Source organism: Gavia stellata, chromosome 12 (genome assembly GCF_030936135.1).
Source record: "Gavia stellata isolate bGavSte3 chromosome 12, bGavSte3.hap2, whole genome shotgun sequence".
Lineage (NCBI taxonomy): Eukaryota > Metazoa > Chordata > Aves > Gaviiformes > Gaviidae > Gavia > Gavia stellata.
Genome location: NC_082605.1, coordinates 14,924,930 through 14,943,648, shown reverse-complemented (window position 1 = coordinate 14,943,648; position 18,719 = coordinate 14,924,930). Strand labels below are relative to the sequence as shown.

Genomic DNA, 18,719 nt, shown 5'->3' with positions numbered 1-18,719 from the left:
AGCTCCCAGCAGTAGCTAACAGTCCTGTAAAATCCGTTTGCTTTCTTGCCGAGCAGCCACTTGCTTTCTCCTCACAGGAACGTTTTTTTTAAACACCCCGTGCTGCATTATCCACTCAACCCTGTCAAGGGGCTGTCCCCTCCCCATTGCCCCTCACATGCAGTGTCCCTTCTGGGGCCATCAGTTGCTCCTGAGAGGGTGCAGGAAGTAAAGGAGAGTGCCAGGGGAGGAGAACAAGGGCAGTACGGAAGGAAGAGGGGCTCCAGGCCCACACCAGTTGCACGTCTTTTCCTCTTTTATTGTAAAACACGGCCAACGCGTGCAAGGTTCCAGGCGTGAGCCAAGGATCACTGCTCCTGGGCAGCGTGTGGGCCCTCTCACGTGGTGATGAAGCAGCCAAGGGACACAAGGAGCTCCAGGCAGCCCACAGAGTAATGGCACTTCTGCAGCAAGAGCAGCTCCCGCACAGGGTGGCACAGGGCTGTGTGGCACGATGACAGACACAGACAGGCCTCCTTCAGAAGAGGCGCTTCTCATACCTGTGAGGGGAGCAGCAAACCAGAGAGCCCTTTTACTGACCCTCCTGACCAGGGCAAGGACCAAAGATGCAGTTGGGAACAGCTCCTGGCCTGCTGGCCCATGGTGGTAAAGAGCCCCAGCACAGTGGCAATGAGCAGCTCATCTGCTCATGCCCTGCTGCGAGAAGAGCGCTGGCCCAGGCCAGACGACAGGCTGCGGCTGAGCCCAGCTGTACAGCAGGAGGTGAAGCCAGCAGCACGCTGGCTTGCCACCTGAGGCACAGGACGGCAGCACTTAACTCCCACCCAACGCCCACCGCAGCGAGACAGCAGCACTTACGAGTGGAGGCCATGCACCCCTCCTTCCACCTGCGCAGAGGTCGTCCTCTTCTCAAACTTCAGCTCTCCCGAGTACATCATGGCTCTGAGGGGGAAGGACACTTGTCACATGCCAGCCAGAGTCCAAGGAAGACAGTGCTCTGGCATACGTTCAGCTGGAGCAGCTGGGACGAGGGACACTGGCTCCTCCAGCTGCAGCTAGAATGGTCTTTGCTGTGCTCCCAAGAGCCAGGCAGAGTAAGGTAATCCCAACATTTCAGGCCCAAGCAGCAGAATATGCCAGAGGAGATCATGCTCCTGCATCCCTGGGGCTGGCAAATCTATGACGCAGTAGCCACTGGAGACGAGGGAAGAGAGCTACAGCGAGGTCAGACCATGCAGAACGCACAGGGGTACAGCTTGCCCAGAGACCCCAAATGGCAGCACTGTGGCCTAATCAGAGCACAAGCAAGGGGAAGCACTCACCGGACTTGGGTCAGGCTCTTGGCACCAATATCCTGGCAGGAATGCTGGATTCCAGCAATCAGGTATGGAATGAACTTGTGGATAGAGCCCTTGTCCTGCACTGCGCCGGAGACCCCCTGGGCCACTTTGATCTTGTCTGTCTCGCTGCATGGGAGCACAAGTCAAGTTAGTTTGTGAAGCAGAGAAGCTGCAAAAGCTTGATCTGCTGCCCCAAAGCACCATCTCTTACCTGAAATACCGGTTCTGGCTGCCCAAGTTCTTGTCCATGGCATCTAGTGAGCCCATGCCACGGTATTTCTTCAGCCTAATTCCATCCGAGAAGAAGTATTCACCTGGGGCCTCCGTGGTGGCAGCCAGGAGAGAGCCCATCATCACTGGCACAAGAGATCATGAAGAGCAGCATGTCAGCAGCAGGAAGGCTGTGGCCACAAAAACCCTCAGGGGCCCTGGGCACGGCACTATGCTGGACCCCCCCATGCCACCTGCAGGCATACGCCCTTGCGCCCAGAATCAAATGCCGTACAGAAACCCTTCCTAGGAGACTCCCTACAACATGCATGACCCGGCCGCCTGATGCACTGCTCACCTGTGGAGGCCCCGAGTGCCAGGGCCTTTGCGATGTGCCCAACCGTCTGGATCCCTCCATCTGCAATCACGGGGACACCGAACCTCCTGGCGTATTCGGACACCTTGTACACCGCTGTGGCCTGGGGGCGGCCGCACGCCAGCACTACAGGTGGGGAAGAGAGCAGAGAAAGGGTCAGCTCCCAGGCAGCAGCGCGTTCCCTCCCCAGCAGGCCCTTTAGGCTTCCAGCACACACATGCTCCAGCACTCGGGAACGCACAAATCCCTGGATGCTCCTTCCCTAGGCCCAGTTGCAAGAGAAACGGATGCCCAGGAGATGCCTGCTGGGACATCCTCACAGCCCTCGACTCCAAAAAGCTGCGGGTGACCTTGGGGACTGGGGTCTTTGATCGAACGCCCGGGATCAGCTGAGACTCACAGCTTGCCCTGGTGCACAGCAGACATGTGGGAAGCTTGGAAAGGAAGCGGAGCAGACTCCAAAAGCCCTTCTCCAGAGCATCCCTGGCACACAGCCATGTCCCACCGCTCACTCTCTCCTAGCAGTGCCAGACCCCTTCTCCGTATACCCAGCAGCTGCATGATGTGCTTCTTGCATGGAAAGGCAGCTGGCTGGGAGAGAGCTGGTATGTATATATTTATATATATACATCTGCACACACACAAACACACATGCAGCAGTGGAAAAGGAAATGGGCAGGACGATTTGATAGCTTACAGGAAATAATTTACTTTCCAGCCCTGTAACGCAGCAAGGATTCTGTCAAGTTTAGCTGCCCCATGGGAAGGGAGTTATTAGCTTTGGATTTACCTGCTCTTCCCAGTCTCTAGCAGTTAGAGGCTTCCCATTGTGTGAGGGGAAAACCAGCACAGGGGACATCTTGTAACACATTTGTCAGCCACAGGCATGCAAGTACGCTGAGGTAAGCTTCTCTCAGGGAGACTTCCCTTCCCCACAATTAACTGGAAGCCTCTTCTCCAGTCATGGTTAGTCCGGGTAAGATTATGGCCATGCAGGATTAGTACTTTGGAGCGTGAACTCCAGGTGTGGTTCAGCCTGCCCGGCAGCAGCACCGGCAGTGCACATCCCCGGCAGAGGTCTGCCGAAGCCAGGAGTCTGCAGTTGCTCTGCTCCCAGTGCTCAGCAGCCAGACTCCAGGCTGAGATCGTGAAAGAACTGATTTTAATCAAAAAACCCTTGGCGTTAAGCTAGGGCTCAGCCAGCCAGGGAGAGTCTGCCAGCTTTAACATGAATGCCATTAGTCTTAAAGAGATGGTCTCGCTCGGTACCACACTGCTAAAGGCCAGGTCGCGGCTGCAAAACACTGCAAGGAAGAGCTCTGTGGAGAGAAGCACCTCACTTTGGAGGGTCTAGAGCCTGGTATCTATGGCATTGTGCCTTAGACAGTGCAGGGCCTGCAGAAACCTCACAACAGTGACCACGGAGACCAGCCCTTTAAGGAACAGCTTGGCTCAGGGCCCCTGGGAGCATCGCACTGTTCCGACTGTCCCAGCAGCGTCCAGCGCCACAGCTTCAGAGCACAGGCTTCCAAAGCAGGGTTCAGAGCACACACACACCAAGAGGTCGGGGTGAGCGTTTGTCTTTTTTAGTGTACCTGCAAAGGGTGGCCCTACAAGATCATCTGCTAGAGAAAACCTTCAGGTACCTTCAACAGAAACCTCCTTCCCTTTGAGGTGCATCAAAGGAGGAGAAAGGGCAAAACCCAAGGCTCGCCTCGGGTGGCTGCTTGATCCAACAGCATCAGAGAAGTACAGAGCAGACAAAGCTGCACCCTGTGCTGGGCAGGGGAAGAGCCCTCGATCTCCACACGAGGATCAGGCGTCGGTGGGGAAAGACGTGGTTCTGGTACGCAGCTGCCAACGTGGCCGTACGCAGTTAAGTCCCTCTGTAACCCCAGGGGAGCTAGCTCCAAGTGAAGCTTAGCCAGTGCACAACTTCCCCACAACTGGGGCCAGATTTAGAGCAGGATCGAGGACTGCTCAGGGATCACCTCCCAGCACTGGATCAGCGGGGGCATGCCCAGTTAGAGATCCAGAAGAAGTCAGAAAGCCCAGTGAGGCTCCTGAACTGGATTTTGGAGTGCAGGGTAGACAGGCCTGACTGCCCTCAGCTTTGACAGTTGAGACCCTGCTTTAGGAATTCAGAAAGGCTTCTCAGCTTCCATTTCAGATTCAAAACCAGTATCCAAAGCCACAAAACCCCAAGTGCATCTACAGCTAAATTATTCTCAAACAAGCAGTAGGGCCATGTGCAGCCAAATCAGGGTCCTGCTTCAAGACACGTAATTAGGGTTGGGAACAGGGCAAGTGACTTACTATAGGTGCCCGTGACAGTAGAAGGGCATTTGGGGCTGTGGGACTTTAGGTCTGGAGGGATCTTTGGAGCAGCTAAACAAAAACAAACACACACATTTTAGAGACAGAAGAACAGCAGCAGAACAAAGGACCCCAGCAGTGACCTGCTACTAGGCAGAGCATACGGTGTGGGACAGAGCTGACCTTGCAAACCCTTCCTAGCCCAAGCCAAGCCAGAGGCCAGATCCAAGCCAGCCGGGCCCGGCTGTGCACAGCGCGTGCTCGCCCTACCCCAGCAGCCATCCAGAGAGGTGACCCCCCTAACCCAAAGAGCCAGAGTTCTTGCCCTAAGAGGGCCAAAAACCTGGGGAGCTGCAGTTAAAAGAGTTTTGCAACCACGTCTCCTGTGAAGTGCCACCTTCTACCTCTGCTCTGTTCCTTCCCCAAAACCAGCACCAAACCCCACCTCCCGCGGCAGCTGGGAGAGGCACCCTCTGGAGACGTTCACCATGCTGCAGAACAGAGCATGCCTCAGCAAGTCCTCTGCATCAGAGCCAGAGGAGGACACATGCATCCTGGTTCTGCTCTGGCTATGGAAGTGTCAGCCCAAGGACACCGCAACCTCCATAGAAAGGTCACCCAAGACAGACTGCCCTGACTGGCAACCCCCCCACCGCAGCCAGCGCTCCCATGGCAGGCAAAGCAGGAACACTGCCTAGGTCCAGGGCTGCTCAAAGGCTCCACGCTGGAACTGGCAGAGCTAATGCAGCTCCTTCAGCCATCAACTACTGTCTTGCTGCCTCCTGTGGCAAGGACCAAGGAGCAAAGCAGAGAGGGGCTGTGTTCGTGGGCTGCAGCACCTTGCACCACCTCTCTGCACCTTGCCTGCCAGGTTCAAAACACAAGGACCGAGCCTGTCCTCAAGGCAGCCTTTCTCCAGGCCCCGGGGAGGCCCCTCTCTGCCTTTTAGCTAAGGGAGACACAGCCTCTGCCCTGCACGAGCTCCGACTAACTGCAGAGACAACGGCCAGAAATCCCATTTTGGCCTGGAAATTGCAGAAAGGCATCGAGCCCAGCAGACCAATACTCAAGCATCACTCACACTGCTGCCAGAGGGAAGGGGAGCGCAGACAGCCCGGTGCACTTCACCCGTCAGCACTGAGGATCCGGTAAGCCCCTCTCCCTGCAGAGCTGCCCGCCAGCCCCATCCCGCACCAAGCCAGCGGCTCCTTTTGGGCAAAGCCGCGCGTGCCACACCTGCTCTACTCAGTCTCGGTCAGTACTGGGAAATGCCTTTGCTGCTGCTGCCACCCCAAAGGTTTGACCCAGGTGATGAGAACGTCCTGGACGAAGGGGGTGAAAGACAGCTTGCTGCTGGACACTGCCCTTACAACGGAAGAAGTCCATCCTGGCTATGCTGCTTTTCAGCAGGGAATCTCTATTAAACAGATGTCTTCAGCCTATTTAGGAGATAGCTGATCTCTCTCACCTTCCTGTGTGATGCAGATGGAGCCACTGCCCATCCCGACTCTCAGGGCATCAACCCCTGCGTCAATGAGGTTCTTGGCCTGAGCAGCAGTCACAACTGTGGGGAGCAGAAACCGGTTTGAAGAGAGAGAAGCAGATTTGCACGCGACACTGCTCTGCCCTGGTGCTTCCCCCGTGGCTGCAAACATCCCCTACCCAGGGCACCAGCCTGTGTCAGAGCCAGGTCGGGCTGTCCACTGCTACCAGGCCTATCTGCAAAAGCAGCAGTGAGTTTCTGACCCAGCTGTCACCAGTGGGTGAGATGACACTGGCCCTTTAGGCTACTCTGCAACACGCTTACACCCAAAGGCTGAGGTAGCAGAGGTCACCACATGGTGCCAAGCACTCTGGGCCACACCAGGTAGCAAGGGCAGAGCACAGGCTAACATCAGCACCAGTAACACACCAGCTAGGTAAAGACAAGGACTGCTGAACTCTGCTGTCAAAAGGCAGGGAATATTTCCATTAGATTTCCACATTAAGCAATACTCATTATTATTATCATCCAAAATTTGAAACTGGTGTGTAGAAGCAGCTAATGTGTAATGGGCTACAGAGGACTGTAGCACACTGTGCTGCAAAACAAAGGTTTCAAAATATTTGCAGCTGTGGCAGCAGCAGGGTACTGCCCTGCATCTGCAGAGTGGTCTTGCTCTGTTCCACAAGCCAGAAGAAACCATTTCAAGTTCACCAAGACGGCCGTTTCATTCACGTCCCTGCAGCTCCCTCTATGTTTAAGAAACAAACGTAATTTAAAGATAAGAACGGTCTTCAACACATGCCTACCGTTTCCTCCAATAACTTGTAGGTTGGGATATTTCTCCTTAATATATTTTATCATATTGATCTGGAAGATGGAGTTCCCCTGAGAGGAATCCTGCAACAGAAAGAAAACCAATTTCAACCAGAATTTCTGCAAAAAGACTACAAATACAGCTCTGGAAGAGCCTCAGATCTTCACTCTGCTTACTGGGGTCTCTGCTAAGCTGGCTAAGTCGGCAAAATGACTCCCCAGATTGAGCACAGAACCAGAGGAGAAGCTGCTGCCAAGACAGTAACGTACCTTCCCTGTGCAAGGCAGTTTATCATAAAGACTTCAGTAATATTCTTCACATTTAACTCCTGTGGCTCCTATAGTAGGCAACAAGCAACACATCTGGCTGTGAGTAAGAACTGTCTGGCTCTACCATCAGGACACGATCAGCCCTGTCTCAAACTACAGGTGAAATGGTGAATGTTCCCTGTGAAACCCAGAAGGGCTGACGGGGGGATGCATTTCTCCCTGCTGCGCAGCAGAGCAGCTGAAATACCAGATGTCGACCACTGAGCGCTCAGACCCTGCCAACCTCCGTGACCCGGCCAACTCGAGGTGTCTGTTAAACATTTCCAGCTGCAACGCTGCTCAGCCATGCCCCCAGAGCATGCTGGACTCGCAAGCTAACAATCAATGAGAAAACAATGTGCAAATACAGGCAGTGACTGCTGTGCCAGAAAGCTTACAGGCCGGAAGGGGAGATGAGCAGAGCAGCTCTGGCCTGACCACTCCTGAACATCAGGTATTTAAGAGAATAACATGGTAATAAACACTGAACAGTTGAAGGGAAACTGCAAGAAGCCAAATACTCAAAACTAGTTAGGAACATCAGAAAGGATGGCGGAAGACTGCAGGAAGCATTTGAGGAAGACTCTGTATTAACCGACAGTGTTTCTCTTCTCAGCCTTCAGGGCTTCGATGCACCCGACATACTCAATCAAGGTCGAGTAAGTTCCCAGGCAAGAGGAATCCCTCTTATTTGAGGACTCCAACCTGAATGAGACCGAGGTGTCAACAAATTGTCATTTTCTAACACAAAAGGGCCTGTAACGAAGACAGTAAGTGCCATGCTGCTGCCCCACTAGCAGAGGGATTAGTTCAAATCGGATCCTCAGACCACCCAACCCCCTGCAGCCAGTGTGATGCCTGTGGGTGGCTCACCAGCACTACCACATCCACGCCAGCCTGCACCAGGAGGTCCAGCCGGTATTTGTCATCTTCGTGGGTCCCGATAGCGGCACCACAGAGCAGCTGCTTCTTGGAATCCTTAGAAGCCAGAGGGTAGTCCCGGTTCTTCTTGAGATCGGTGCGGGCAATTATAGCCACCAGCTCGTCATCTTCATTAACAATTGGCAGCTTGCCTGAAGCAAACAGAAAGAACATCACTGCAGATTTCTGCAGGAGACAGACGTTAGCCTGGAGCAGCGCGGCAGACCAGGAGCATCAGGCAGGCAGCAACTGGTAGAAGGTGCAGACTCAAAGAGGTGTGTTACCAAATCTTGCTTGCCCATGGATACCAGGAGCCCTGGCTCGGGAAACAGAGCAAGGAGTTTGCAGGACTGGAGAAGGACTCAGTATCCTTACACCGACTATAGAACAAGTGCATCTTTTTTAATAATTACACCCATGACACCATGTTAAAAATTGAACTACCAAACCCTAAGAGAGCTGAACTGGCCAAAATGTGAAGGCCAGGATAGAAGATTGAAGACGTGTGGCTGGACAGCCAGGTGCTCTTCAGCTCCTGGGCTGCCAAGAATCCCTCAACTTCAAACAGATTTGAGATGAACACATGTGAACTCTGTACCCTGGCAGAGGGCTGCGGGCACTCTCTCTCCTCACTGTCCTCTCCTCGTGCTGGAACGCAGCCCTTCCACGTTCCACCCATGCACGGACGCGTGCCCACATTCACCCACTACTGCTCCCAGCCCAGTGCTTCCACGTCTCTCCCTTGCGTCACAGACGTTCGCAGGTACCTTTTTTACTCCTCTGCAGAATTTCATTTGCTTCTTTCAACATTACGCCAGCCGGGGCCACAACAAGATCCTCCCGCTTTGTCATAATCTAGTGGGAGAGAGAAGATAAAAAGTCACAAAAACTCCTTCGCACTGATCTGAAAATACTGAACCCCTTTGCCCACGTGAAATGCTCTGCAGCAGCGCTGTGGGAGTGCTCTGCAGACAAAGGAGCCTACAGCACAGCAACACGCCTCCAGAAACACACAGGAACAGCCTCCAATACTCCGTCCCCATGCAAGCAGTGCCTATCAGCCCCCAAGCCCATCGGTGTAGTGAAAACAAGAGATGCCAGAGGGCCTCAGCAAGCTGAGGGAGAGCAAGGGATGGCTCTCAGATGACCCTTGTTTGGGATGTCACCCAAACAGTGCTCCCTTTTAATAGAGCGCAGGCAAATAAGGGCTGGAGACACCTCCAGAGTCCCATGCTGTTCTGGCAGAAACGCTACCCCCAAGCTCGTTTTCAGGCACCGATCCCCAGCACACAGGCTCTGGAAGGGCTCTGCTCAGAATAACCCACTGCTGCTACTGGCAAGGTCAACAGGGCAAAGGAGTCACTTCAATCCAAACAAACACGCTCACCCACGCTCACTCTTGACAAACAAGCACCAAAACACAGCGGAAAGGCAAGGGGCAACGGACACAAGCTGGAACACGGGAACATCTGACATGGTATACAGAAAAAGGCTTTCACCACGACAGTGGTCAAACACTGGAAGAGCAGCCCAGAGAGGCAGTGAAACCTCTCCATCCTTGGAGACTCAGACACAGCCCCAGGCAACCTGCTCCAGCTGAACATGCCTCAAGCAGAAGGTTTGACAAAAGACCTCGAGGTCCCTTCCCACCCACTGCATCCTGCAATCACAACGTTCACATGGGACATTTTCATAAAAGGTTACTCGAGAAGGCCAGGCAAAGCTAAAAGGGAACACGCTCTAACCCTCAAGGAAGGTAGATTAGTTGCACACAACAAAGAAAAGAGGGAATGTTTTCGTTATTTACACCATAAGAACAGACATTTTGCATCAGGAAAGAGGTTCACCTTGCCTGCATCCACCCAAAATCCTGTCTGTGACAGAAGCCACATCTCAGAAAAAGCCTGAGGAATCAGATATATCCCGACACACTCCCTAAGCCTGCGGGATCCACGAGCTTTCCGAGCTACAGGAGACCCATGTGTTTAACTGGATGGCAACAAACGGCTCAGCAAGGTGACGGCTGGACAGGAAATAGGGAGAGATCTAGGAGATCATTCATCTCCTTAGCCTTGCCTGGTGACAGAGGCAAGCACCAAACATTCACAGCAGCAAGCTTCCAACTTTGCAGCGCTGAATGATCCATGTAAAGGATGAGAGGAGATTCTTATTTGGCTCCTCTGAACGGGCCAGAATCGCTTCAAAGAGCCATGTGCACTTTTATAACCGCCTCCTGGTTTAAGATTCTTGTTACAGGTATTTATAGGCAATTTCAAACCAAACAGGGATGAGCATGTGATAGCAGGTTTGGTCAGCAAGAGCTAAAAATAGTGGTGAGTCAAGAGCAGAGCACCAGTGGTGTAACCTGACAGTGCCGCAGATCTACGGTTACACAGCTCATGTAACGGGAATGCCAGAACTAATAGGAATCAACATCAGCATTGCAGAGAACATTCTCCTGTATGAGGGGAGTTTGACAGTGTAGCATTATAAAAACTAAACTGCCAGTCTCCAAGTTTAGGGAGTTATTTTAAAGAGCAAGTAGCCTAGATGAGGCACACAGAGAAGGGCAGTCCAGAAAAGGAAGACTGGCACTTGGAGGGCTTGCTGGACACAGTGCAGTTGCTACAGCCCTGGCCAGCACCAGCACGCTACGTGGGACCACAGCAGCAGCCAGGAACACCATGAATTAACGACTGAACCATGGGAGAGCACCAGCTGTAGCAAGGATGGTTTCCACAACATTGAAAGACAACCCCGCAGGAGGAGTCACGGCCAGTCTCCTGTATCTGCACTGCAGGAGTCGCAGAGAGAGCATAAATGAGATGCTCTCTCCTGGAAATAGTTAAAGATGAACCCGCAGTGCTAACGTGGAGCTGCGTCTTCCAGTTGGCACAGCATCCTTACAGCCACACACTCACCCTTCTTATCACAAGCCACACTGCTTCCTAACGCAACGCTTGCATCCACCGGCTGCTCACAAGCCCTCCTCACCTCACCGAGAGGCAAGTCGTGCTCCGACTCTTTCAGGAAATCGATATCTCGAGATGAGATGATCCCAACCAGCTTGCCCCCCATCTTCCCATTGTCCGTGATGGGAATCCCACAGAATCCGTGACGAGCTTTCGCTTCAAACACATCTCGCACTCGGTCATTGGGGCTCAGCACCACGGGGTCTGTGATGAATCCTTGCTCGTATTTCTGAAAAGAAGCAGATTCAGCAGCCAGGCTAAGCGGCACCGCCAGATCGAGCAGAAGCTGGACACGTGCCTGGTGGGTACTGCGGCCGCTCAGAAAGGTCTGCAACTGCCCAGCCTGGCCATGTGCTCGCTGACAGGATGACTCCCAAACCAGCACCAAGGCTCACACAAATAGTGTTAGATTCCCAAGAATTCCCAGGCTAACCTCCTTCCTGAAATTACGGGGAATACTCCCACACCAGGAGGCATGGCAGTTCTCAAATCCCAGGCTGTGCGTGGGACAGGGCCTAACACACAACAAGAGGTTTGTGCAGGCGACCACGGCAGCGCTACCGTTCTGAAACGCCAAGATCCAGCAGACTTCAATGGTCTTCTGTCACAGCTCCTTCTGCAGGGCCAAACTCCGCTGCCCACCTCCACGAAGCGCCCTGCGAGCGCGGTTCGGCGCTGCCGTTCCAGCCACTCACCTTCACCTTCCGCACTTCGTTGGCCTGGAACTCCGGGGTGCAGTTGTGGTGGATGAACCCAATTCCCCCTGTCAGCTGGTAACACAAAGGCGGCTGTAAGTCGCTGCACAACCTGCCCGGCCCTTCACCGGGCGGATCCAGCAGCCGGGCAGCGGGAGCGGGACCACGCAGGCCGCCCTCGGGGAGCCACCGCAGCAAAGCGGGGGACGAGCGGGGCGCCCGCCCGCAGGCTCGGCTTCCCCGCCCGCGGCCCCAGGCACGGCTTCACCCCGCGGGGGCTGCAGGCGGCTCTGCGGAGCGTTTCGGGGACGCCGGAGCAGACAGGCGTGTGCCTCGGGCAGCACCTCCACCCCGCCCCGGGCCGGCGCCCCGCCACCCCGGTAAGGGCGGCACAGGGGGACCCGCCCGGGGCAGCGCAGGCCACGCCCGCCCCGCGGGGCGGCACTCACCGCCATGGCGATGGCCATGCCGGCCTCGGTGACCGTGTCCATGGGGGAGGAGACCAGCGGGGTTTTCAGGGTGATCCTCTTGGTCAGCGCCGAGGTCAGGTCCTGGCGGGGAGGCAGGCGGCGGGCGGGGGGTGAGCGGCGGCCCCGGCCCCGGCCCCAGCCCCGGCCCCGGCCCCCGGCCCGCTCCCCGGCCCCGGCCACTCACCACCTGGTCCGCCGTGAAGTCGATGTACCCCGGGAGGATGAGGAAGTCGCTGGGGGGTAACGAGGGAAGAGGCGTCAGCGACCGCACCGCGCCGCACCGCGACCCCGGCCCCGGCCCCGGCCCCACTCACTTGTAGGTGAGCCCATCGCCGCAGCTGAAGAGCTGCTGCGCCGTCAGCCCGTCGTCGGGCACGTAGCCGGTGCCGCCGCTGATGAGGTAGTCCGCCATGGCGCCGGCCCGCCGCCGCCGCGTGCCCGCCGCGCCGCGCCGCGCCGCACCGCCCCGCGCGCCCCCGAGCGCACGCGCGCCCCGACGGCGGCCGCGAGGGCTCAGGCGGTGCCCCGCCCAGCCAGAGCGCGGCCCAGAGCGGCCGCCGGAAGGGGCCGGGCGGCGGCCTCGCCCCCTCCCGGGCGGGGGGCCACCGGGCGCCCTCGGCCGCACGGCTCTCCCCGCCCCGGGCCGGGCCTGCCCGGGGCTTGCGGGGCCGGACCGGAGGCTGCTGCCCCGCGGTCCCCCACGCCGCGGCCACGCCGGAGGAGATGGGTCAGGGCTGCCCCGGGCTCGGGCATGGGGACACAGCGCGGCCGGGGGTCGCAGCCGCTTTCAGTGCCTCCTGCCCGCGGCCCGGCGACAGAAGGGGCTCCGCGGCAGCGGGCCCGTGCGTGTCCAGCGCCGTGAAGGAGGGTCAGCGCGGACGCCGGGAGCCACCACGGGCCTTTTTTTGCTCAAGCCAAGCAGCTAGTTCCGTCTATAGGAAGGAAGGAGTAAGGAGCGAGCTGAGCTCCAGGCATGGCCCGGTGCAGTCCCGTCTGACGCTCCCCGGCTTTGCTTGCACAAGTCCAACCCGTATGGTGTGACATGTGCTTAGAAAATAACCTGAAAAAGACCAGCCGTGGACGATTTGCACAGAGAGACACTGGGCCCAGCGGGCTGGGCGTCGAGTTCAACGCTAGGCACTCCAGCAGCTTCAGAAGAAAGATAAGAACGCGCTCGTCGGATCTGTGGTGGATGCGGAGCTGGAACACCAGCAGAATCCAATGCAACTTTGTACGTCAGAAGCGATCTGCAAGAAGGATGAAAGTCAAGAGGCAGGAGTGAGGCAACAGAGGGGAAGGAAAGGCGCAGATGAGAGAGGGAATCGCACCAAGGCAGCCGTCCCGCAGGGGAGGATCTGAGCTGATTCCAGCTGGGCCTTAGCCTCACGCAAGCCCCCTCTTCCCAAAGCCGCCAGGCCATACACACCAATAGTGTGAAGAGGATGGCTGCACTGTACTGCATGCTGGGGGGTCTCGGCGTATCCTGCCTGTGCCGCAGAGGGCGGCTGGAGGGAGGATTTCAGAGAAGAGCAGTAGCAGGAGTAGGGAGGACTGTGCTTGCAGGAGAGGAATCCGCACAAACACGGATCTGCCGTAGAGGAGAGCTGCAGGAACCAGTGTTGGGCTGTTTCCAGGATGAAGCTGTTCCCCTCCCCGCAGACCCATTTGGGTGCCAGGAAAAGTTCCTGTACTATGGGCTATAGAACAACCTCCTCTGACGGTTGGTTTGCTTGTCGTGATATACCAGATCTGGCCTTAGAGCACCAGGGAAATGAGACAACCAGACCCCTTCTCAGCCTGCTCTTATACGACAGCCTCTCCAAGACAACCCAGTATTTAACACTAACAAGTTCAGGGAACTAAAGAATGGTGTTCCTGTTCCTCTAACTGTCTTACTGCAGTAGATTAAATCTTTGTCCAAAGATCAGCAAGTAGCTTTAAGAAAACATAAGCATTACTCATGGTACCCTGCTATATAGGACACAGGAAACTCAGAGATGTCTGTTCAGGTCTTCCAAAATACTGGGAAGCAAATGGCCCTTGTATGCTGTGAGGTTCATCGGTCAGGTTCAGTCCTGTAGTTTGGATGAGCATGTTTTGGTCTGAGTAAGGTTCTCCAAAAGACAACGCAGAGTTTAGAGACAGACCAGTTAAGCTAGGCTTTGGTAGATGCTGATGTTGACTTTTACACAGTGGTAAAAAAACCCCAAACGAGTGAACCATGCTATGGACAGAAGCAGGACTCTCAGGTGGCTTGTTTGGTCTCAACAGCAGTAATTTGCACAGAATAGAGGCTGCACCTTCTAAAAGTCATAGTTGTTTCCCACCAGATTGTGGCTTTGTTTCTAGCAGGAAAGGAGGGTGCATGCCTCAGCGCAGGGATGTTCACTTTGCTGTGAGGAAGGGGATGCGTGGCTTCCAGGGGCCCTCACGTAACTAAGAAAAGACAGCCCTTGCATAGTTAAGAGCCAGCGACAAGGATCCACAATGGCACTTAAAACTTTAAGCCAAGAGATAGGTAGCGATCCTATTGCTACTACTGAGAATAGCAACACAGAGGCCACCTTCCTACATCCACGTGTTAAGTGTGCGTTGTTATGCTATGCCCTGAACTTCACAGGGTTTCAATTCTTGTTCCCTGACGCTCTGCTATAAAAGATTGCATTTCACCCTGGTTTTACTTCTTTACATAATTCCTGGGTCAATTCTCAGCTAAGAGCTTATTTCACCTGTTCAGACACTGATTTCCCATTGTTTGCAGTTCGCTTGGGCAATGAAGCTTTAAGAAAAGCACTGTCCTTTGCAGTAAATAAAGTGTCTAGGCTTACACCACCGAAAGCAGTAACCAGTAAAGGCACTGAGATACTCATCCCAGAGGCTGAGTTCAAAAACGCAGCCTTCCAAAGGAAAACGCCACCTGCCAAGGACAGACACTCTCGAGTCAGCGTTACCCGTCATAGTATCAGCAGAACAGGAGGCATCTTGCCAGACCAAGATCAGTTTAACAGGTCTCTCTAGCCTTTATTTTAAATAAGGACAGCACTAACAAAGGTTTGCTAAGCCTATCTGGGAGACGCACACACCAGTCTCAGCTGTTAGCTAGAGCACAGGCACAGCAGTAAACAGGCAAGTTGGCTTCTGTTCCAATAGAAACACCAGACAAAGTTTAATGGTTCTCAAACAGACTACAACAAAGGCTGCAGGGAAAAACATTTTATTTCCAAGCAGATTACAAAGAGCAGAGAATATAAGAGTAAAATTAAATTAAAAAAATAGTTGAGTGCATCTCTTTAAAATGATTTGTAGTGTGAGTTACTCACGGGGCAAAGCTACTGGAGAGTTCTGAAGGTCACTTTGCAGGATGCCAATCACATGTGCTGTTTAGACCAGGGTCAACATGGGAGGGACAGACAAGACGTATTTTGCATATAGGCTGCACACTCATTATCAAGCGAGGCTCTGGGCTGCAACTGGACCCTGCCTTTCTGAGACATACCCTCCACCTTGTTCTCTCCTGCAGTTCCCTCTCAAGTTCTAGATGCCGTTTATTGCTGCTGTTAAGTGGGTTCAATCTGCCTCCCCATTCTGATGAGCTCAAACGAGAATGGAGAAGCAGGCAAACGTGGCTGCCATGCACAAGGTTATACAAGGAAAGTGACTGCAGTGCTGAGAGCCGAGCTTCAGCCACACAACAAAGGGAACCGACAAGTAGGGGACACAGCGATTGCTTCAGAGATTTTGGGGCAGCATGTCAGTGAGACTTCTGGAAGAAGATTTGAGATGCTCCTTAAAGTAGGAAGATGCTAAAGCTGAGAAGGGCTCTTTCCTATGCATTGGCACCAGTGAAACAGAACAGGCTGAAACATCGGGATAAGGTACGTTCCCTGTAGTATTTGAGAGGAGCAGCTCCAGCAAGAAGATGGGGAGAAAAGCCCCATATAGGGTGGAAGACAGTTTACATCCTGCTTAACAGTGATTTAAGAGTCCAAACAGTAATTGCAAGTAAGTCACTATTAAACTTCGATGAGAATGCAGTTTGGTTGGACTGTGCAGTCAATCAGTGTCTAGCAGCACTCAGACCAGCAACGGGATGAGCAACTACACTATCAGCAAGTCCTCCGCCCCACGTATGCTCAGAGGGCTCTTTTCTACTACTTTTGGATCTGTTCTTACCCCAGCACAGGAGGCTTGAAGATGGCCCAATCCATTCTATGTACACCAAAGCAGACAGTAGCCCTGATGCAGTTGAGAACAAGACTATCTTAATTTCTGCCCTAAGAGCAACAGTGCAGAAGAGGATTCTTATTTAGGGATCAGATTAAGTCTTTCTTCATTGGTCCAAGGCAGAACAGTTCAGGAACTACTTCAGAGCTTGTCTCCCATCTAAAATCCAGGAGATCTCTAGGGGTGAAGCAACCAACAGATGAGAGCCCTATTAAGTTACTTGAACTGTTCCCTTTACTCACCACTCTAGACAGGAGTGAAGAGCCACTCTCTAGTCTGCTCTCTGCTGCTTCAGCCATTACCGCTTAGAGGAAATGCTTGAACTCTTGAAAGTAAATGAAAATCTAATGGTGCTGTGGACAAGTGTGTAAGAGGCTACAAGTTTCCTTAGGAAAGCAACACTACTAGTGTCAAGAGATAGGACAATACACGAGTCTCATGTCAGAATGTGAGGTGCTTTACAATAATCAGTCATGCTCTGCTTTCTATGGTTCCTTTCACACCACAGAGACAAGATGGGCATAGTTCAAAACCAACAACGCAGGGTCTCTAGCTTGACTTCTCAGCATCATTTATTTAGAGATCGATGCATTTTCAGCCTGTCTCATACAAGGCATAGGGCATGGAGAGTTCTCGTTTAATATATACACGCATACAAGAGCTAGCAGTTTGGCACTCTCAGAGCCGAGGGGGAATGCCCTTTAAGCAGCAGTCAAGCTGGTTATAGGAAAATGTTAAAAAGCTATTTTACATGTTTGACTGGGAACATTTCCCAGAACTTGTATAGCAACCCTAAGCCACGGCACTCGTCTGTGCTACTCTGTGCACATCTTCCTATGAGCCCCTAAAAGGGAGCGGATCATGTTCTTCACTATCAAAGAACATAGTATTTATATTCTAGAAATACTGTACCTTTTAAACTAGCTCCAGAGAGCCAGACTAGAAGCCAGGTCCAGGAAAATAATCCTTAAGTCACAGTATATCGATTGTCTCTAAAAATAGGGAATGAAGTTAACACGGTGGACATTCTGATGAGACAGTACAGAACAGTACGGCAGTCCACTTCTGCGTCAGCAAATCCCTCTCCTATGTACATCCAAACAATGAGAAAATAATGGAAACACTTCAGTCTGTCAGGACAAAACCAATCATCAAGAGATCTCCACAGCTCACTATGTGCCAAGTTCCCCTGCTCTTAAGTGGTATACCCCAAGATCAAGGAGAACTCTTCCCCTACAAAGATTTTAGATCATCCTGCAGTTAAAGGTATTAAGGAAAGCACACAATCTAGAATTTTAAGGTAACATGGAATTATGTTTCCCCAGAAAGCTCAGCTGAAGTCTGTTCACCCCTAACCTGGAATTGCCCTAACATCCTGTCAAGTTATTCCAGCTTCTGGCAATTTTTAGAGTAAGAGGTGACTCCCAAGGCCACCTAATGAAGCAACTTGTACACCGGGTATCTGGCAGATGACTTCAACACCCACTGCATTTCTGATGGAAACAGACAAAGCAGCATCTCGCACTGAGGTGCAGGCATGCTGGATCTAGCTTCCCATGCAGTACTGCAGAGCACACAATGGGACTCAAACACAGGCATCTGCAGTTTCTCTCACAATCTTTGCAACTCTGTTCAGAAGGCAGGACAAACTGCCTAAAAGAATGGGAAATCCACTCTGTGCAGGCCTGTTGGGCGTCCTGAGCAACAAGCACACCCAGCTGCTTGGAACAGTGGGAGCTTGCCCCTAACCATGTCCTTAAATGCTTAAATTAGGGCCAGAGATGGACATTCCAGTCACTAAGATACACCAAAGGGATTACAGGCTTCTGACAGCTGAAGCAGGATCAGCGATCCCGACAGCCACCCTACCGGGAGGCAACTACTGGCTCCCAACAGCTGAACTGAGCTGAGGGTGTGTGTTGCCAGCACTGCACACCACCTTGACACCATCTTCCCAACTGACCCACTGGGATCTGGGCACCAACCCTGGGCTATCTTCCCCGGGCATAACTCTGAGGGCAGACACTAAGCTAAGAGTCTGCTTTAGAGTACAGGTATTAGTAAACAACAGTGTGTTGCTGCTTCACCTCTGCATTTACTTGAGCACAGAGTCCTATACGGGGAACAAACTGCTCATACTGACAACCAGCTCAAGCACATCTGCTCTCTCATGAACACCAATGTCAACATGAAGCATCAGAGGCCTGAAGTCTCTCTAAGCCCGCACACCTCAACACAGATCAAGAGCACAAAGGTAGGGAATATCATGGCTACTCTCATCCTATGTGCAGATTTACACTGTGCACAGCCAACAGAGAGGGCAGACCTTCCTTCTCAATACAGACAGGTGCTGGTCAACAGAAGCTTCAGAAAAATTGCTTGCCTGTACACAAGTTTAAGTTCTTTTACTGTAATATATTTAAATATATATATATATTTTGGAACAGGGAAGGGACACGAGATGGAGAAGCAGGGAAGACAAGTTCAAGAAGCAGAGTCATCTCTCCGCGTCCAAGAAGCTGGTGGCACAAATAACAAGCCTGGCTAGAGTGATCTCCCATTGGCTACCCGCTGGCTTCAAAAGAGC

The 18,719-nt window shown here is 53.3% G+C and overlaps 1 protein-coding gene across 5 annotated transcripts; it reads right to left on the bottom strand.

Annotated features, from left to right (window-relative positions):
• Positions 1-273: 273 nt before the first annotated feature.
• IMPDH2 (inosine monophosphate dehydrogenase 2) lies at positions 274-12,329 on the bottom strand. 5 transcript variants are annotated; one of them, XM_059823018.1, is made up of 15 exons: positions 12,223-12,321; positions 12,093-12,141; positions 11,888-11,989; positions 11,439-11,513; positions 10,766-10,972; positions 8,539-8,626; positions 7,724-7,923; positions 6,535-6,625; positions 5,711-5,806; positions 4,243-4,314; positions 1,909-2,052; positions 1,552-1,696; positions 1,323-1,466; positions 859-942; positions 274-539 (listed from the first exon to the last, which is right to left on the bottom strand). In XM_059823018.1, the coding sequence occupies exons 1-15, from the start codon at positions 12,318-12,320 to the stop codon at positions 518-520; spliced, it is 1,617 nt and encodes a 538-aa protein (XP_059679001.1). In that variant the 5' UTR covers position 12,321; the 3' UTR covers positions 274-517. The 5 variants fall into 5 exon arrangements, with proteins under 5 accessions (XP_059679001.1, XP_059679005.1, XP_059679003.1 ...); XM_059823022.1 differs by lacking the exon at positions 4,243-4,314 and having other exon boundaries at positions 12,223-12,329; XM_059823020.1 differs by lacking the exon at positions 4,243-4,314 and having other exon boundaries at positions 11,454-11,513.
• Positions 12,330-18,719: the final 6,390 nt, after the last annotated feature.

Excerpts from the sequence above, each read along its gene's own strand:
- IMPDH2 (XM_059823018.1), bottom strand. The coding sequence starts at position 12,320 with ATGGCGGACTACCTCATCAGCGGCGGCACCGGCTACGTGCCCGACGAC. Across the intron at positions 2,053-4,242 it reads TACTGTCACGGGCACCTATA|TGCTGGCGTGCGGCCGCCCC; the intron begins GTAAGTCACTTG and ends CCCCACCTGTAG. Across the intron at positions 943-1,322 it reads AAGAGCCTGACCCAAGTCCG|AGCCATGATGTACTCGGGAG; the intron begins GTGAGTGCTTCC and ends CTTCCCCCTCAG.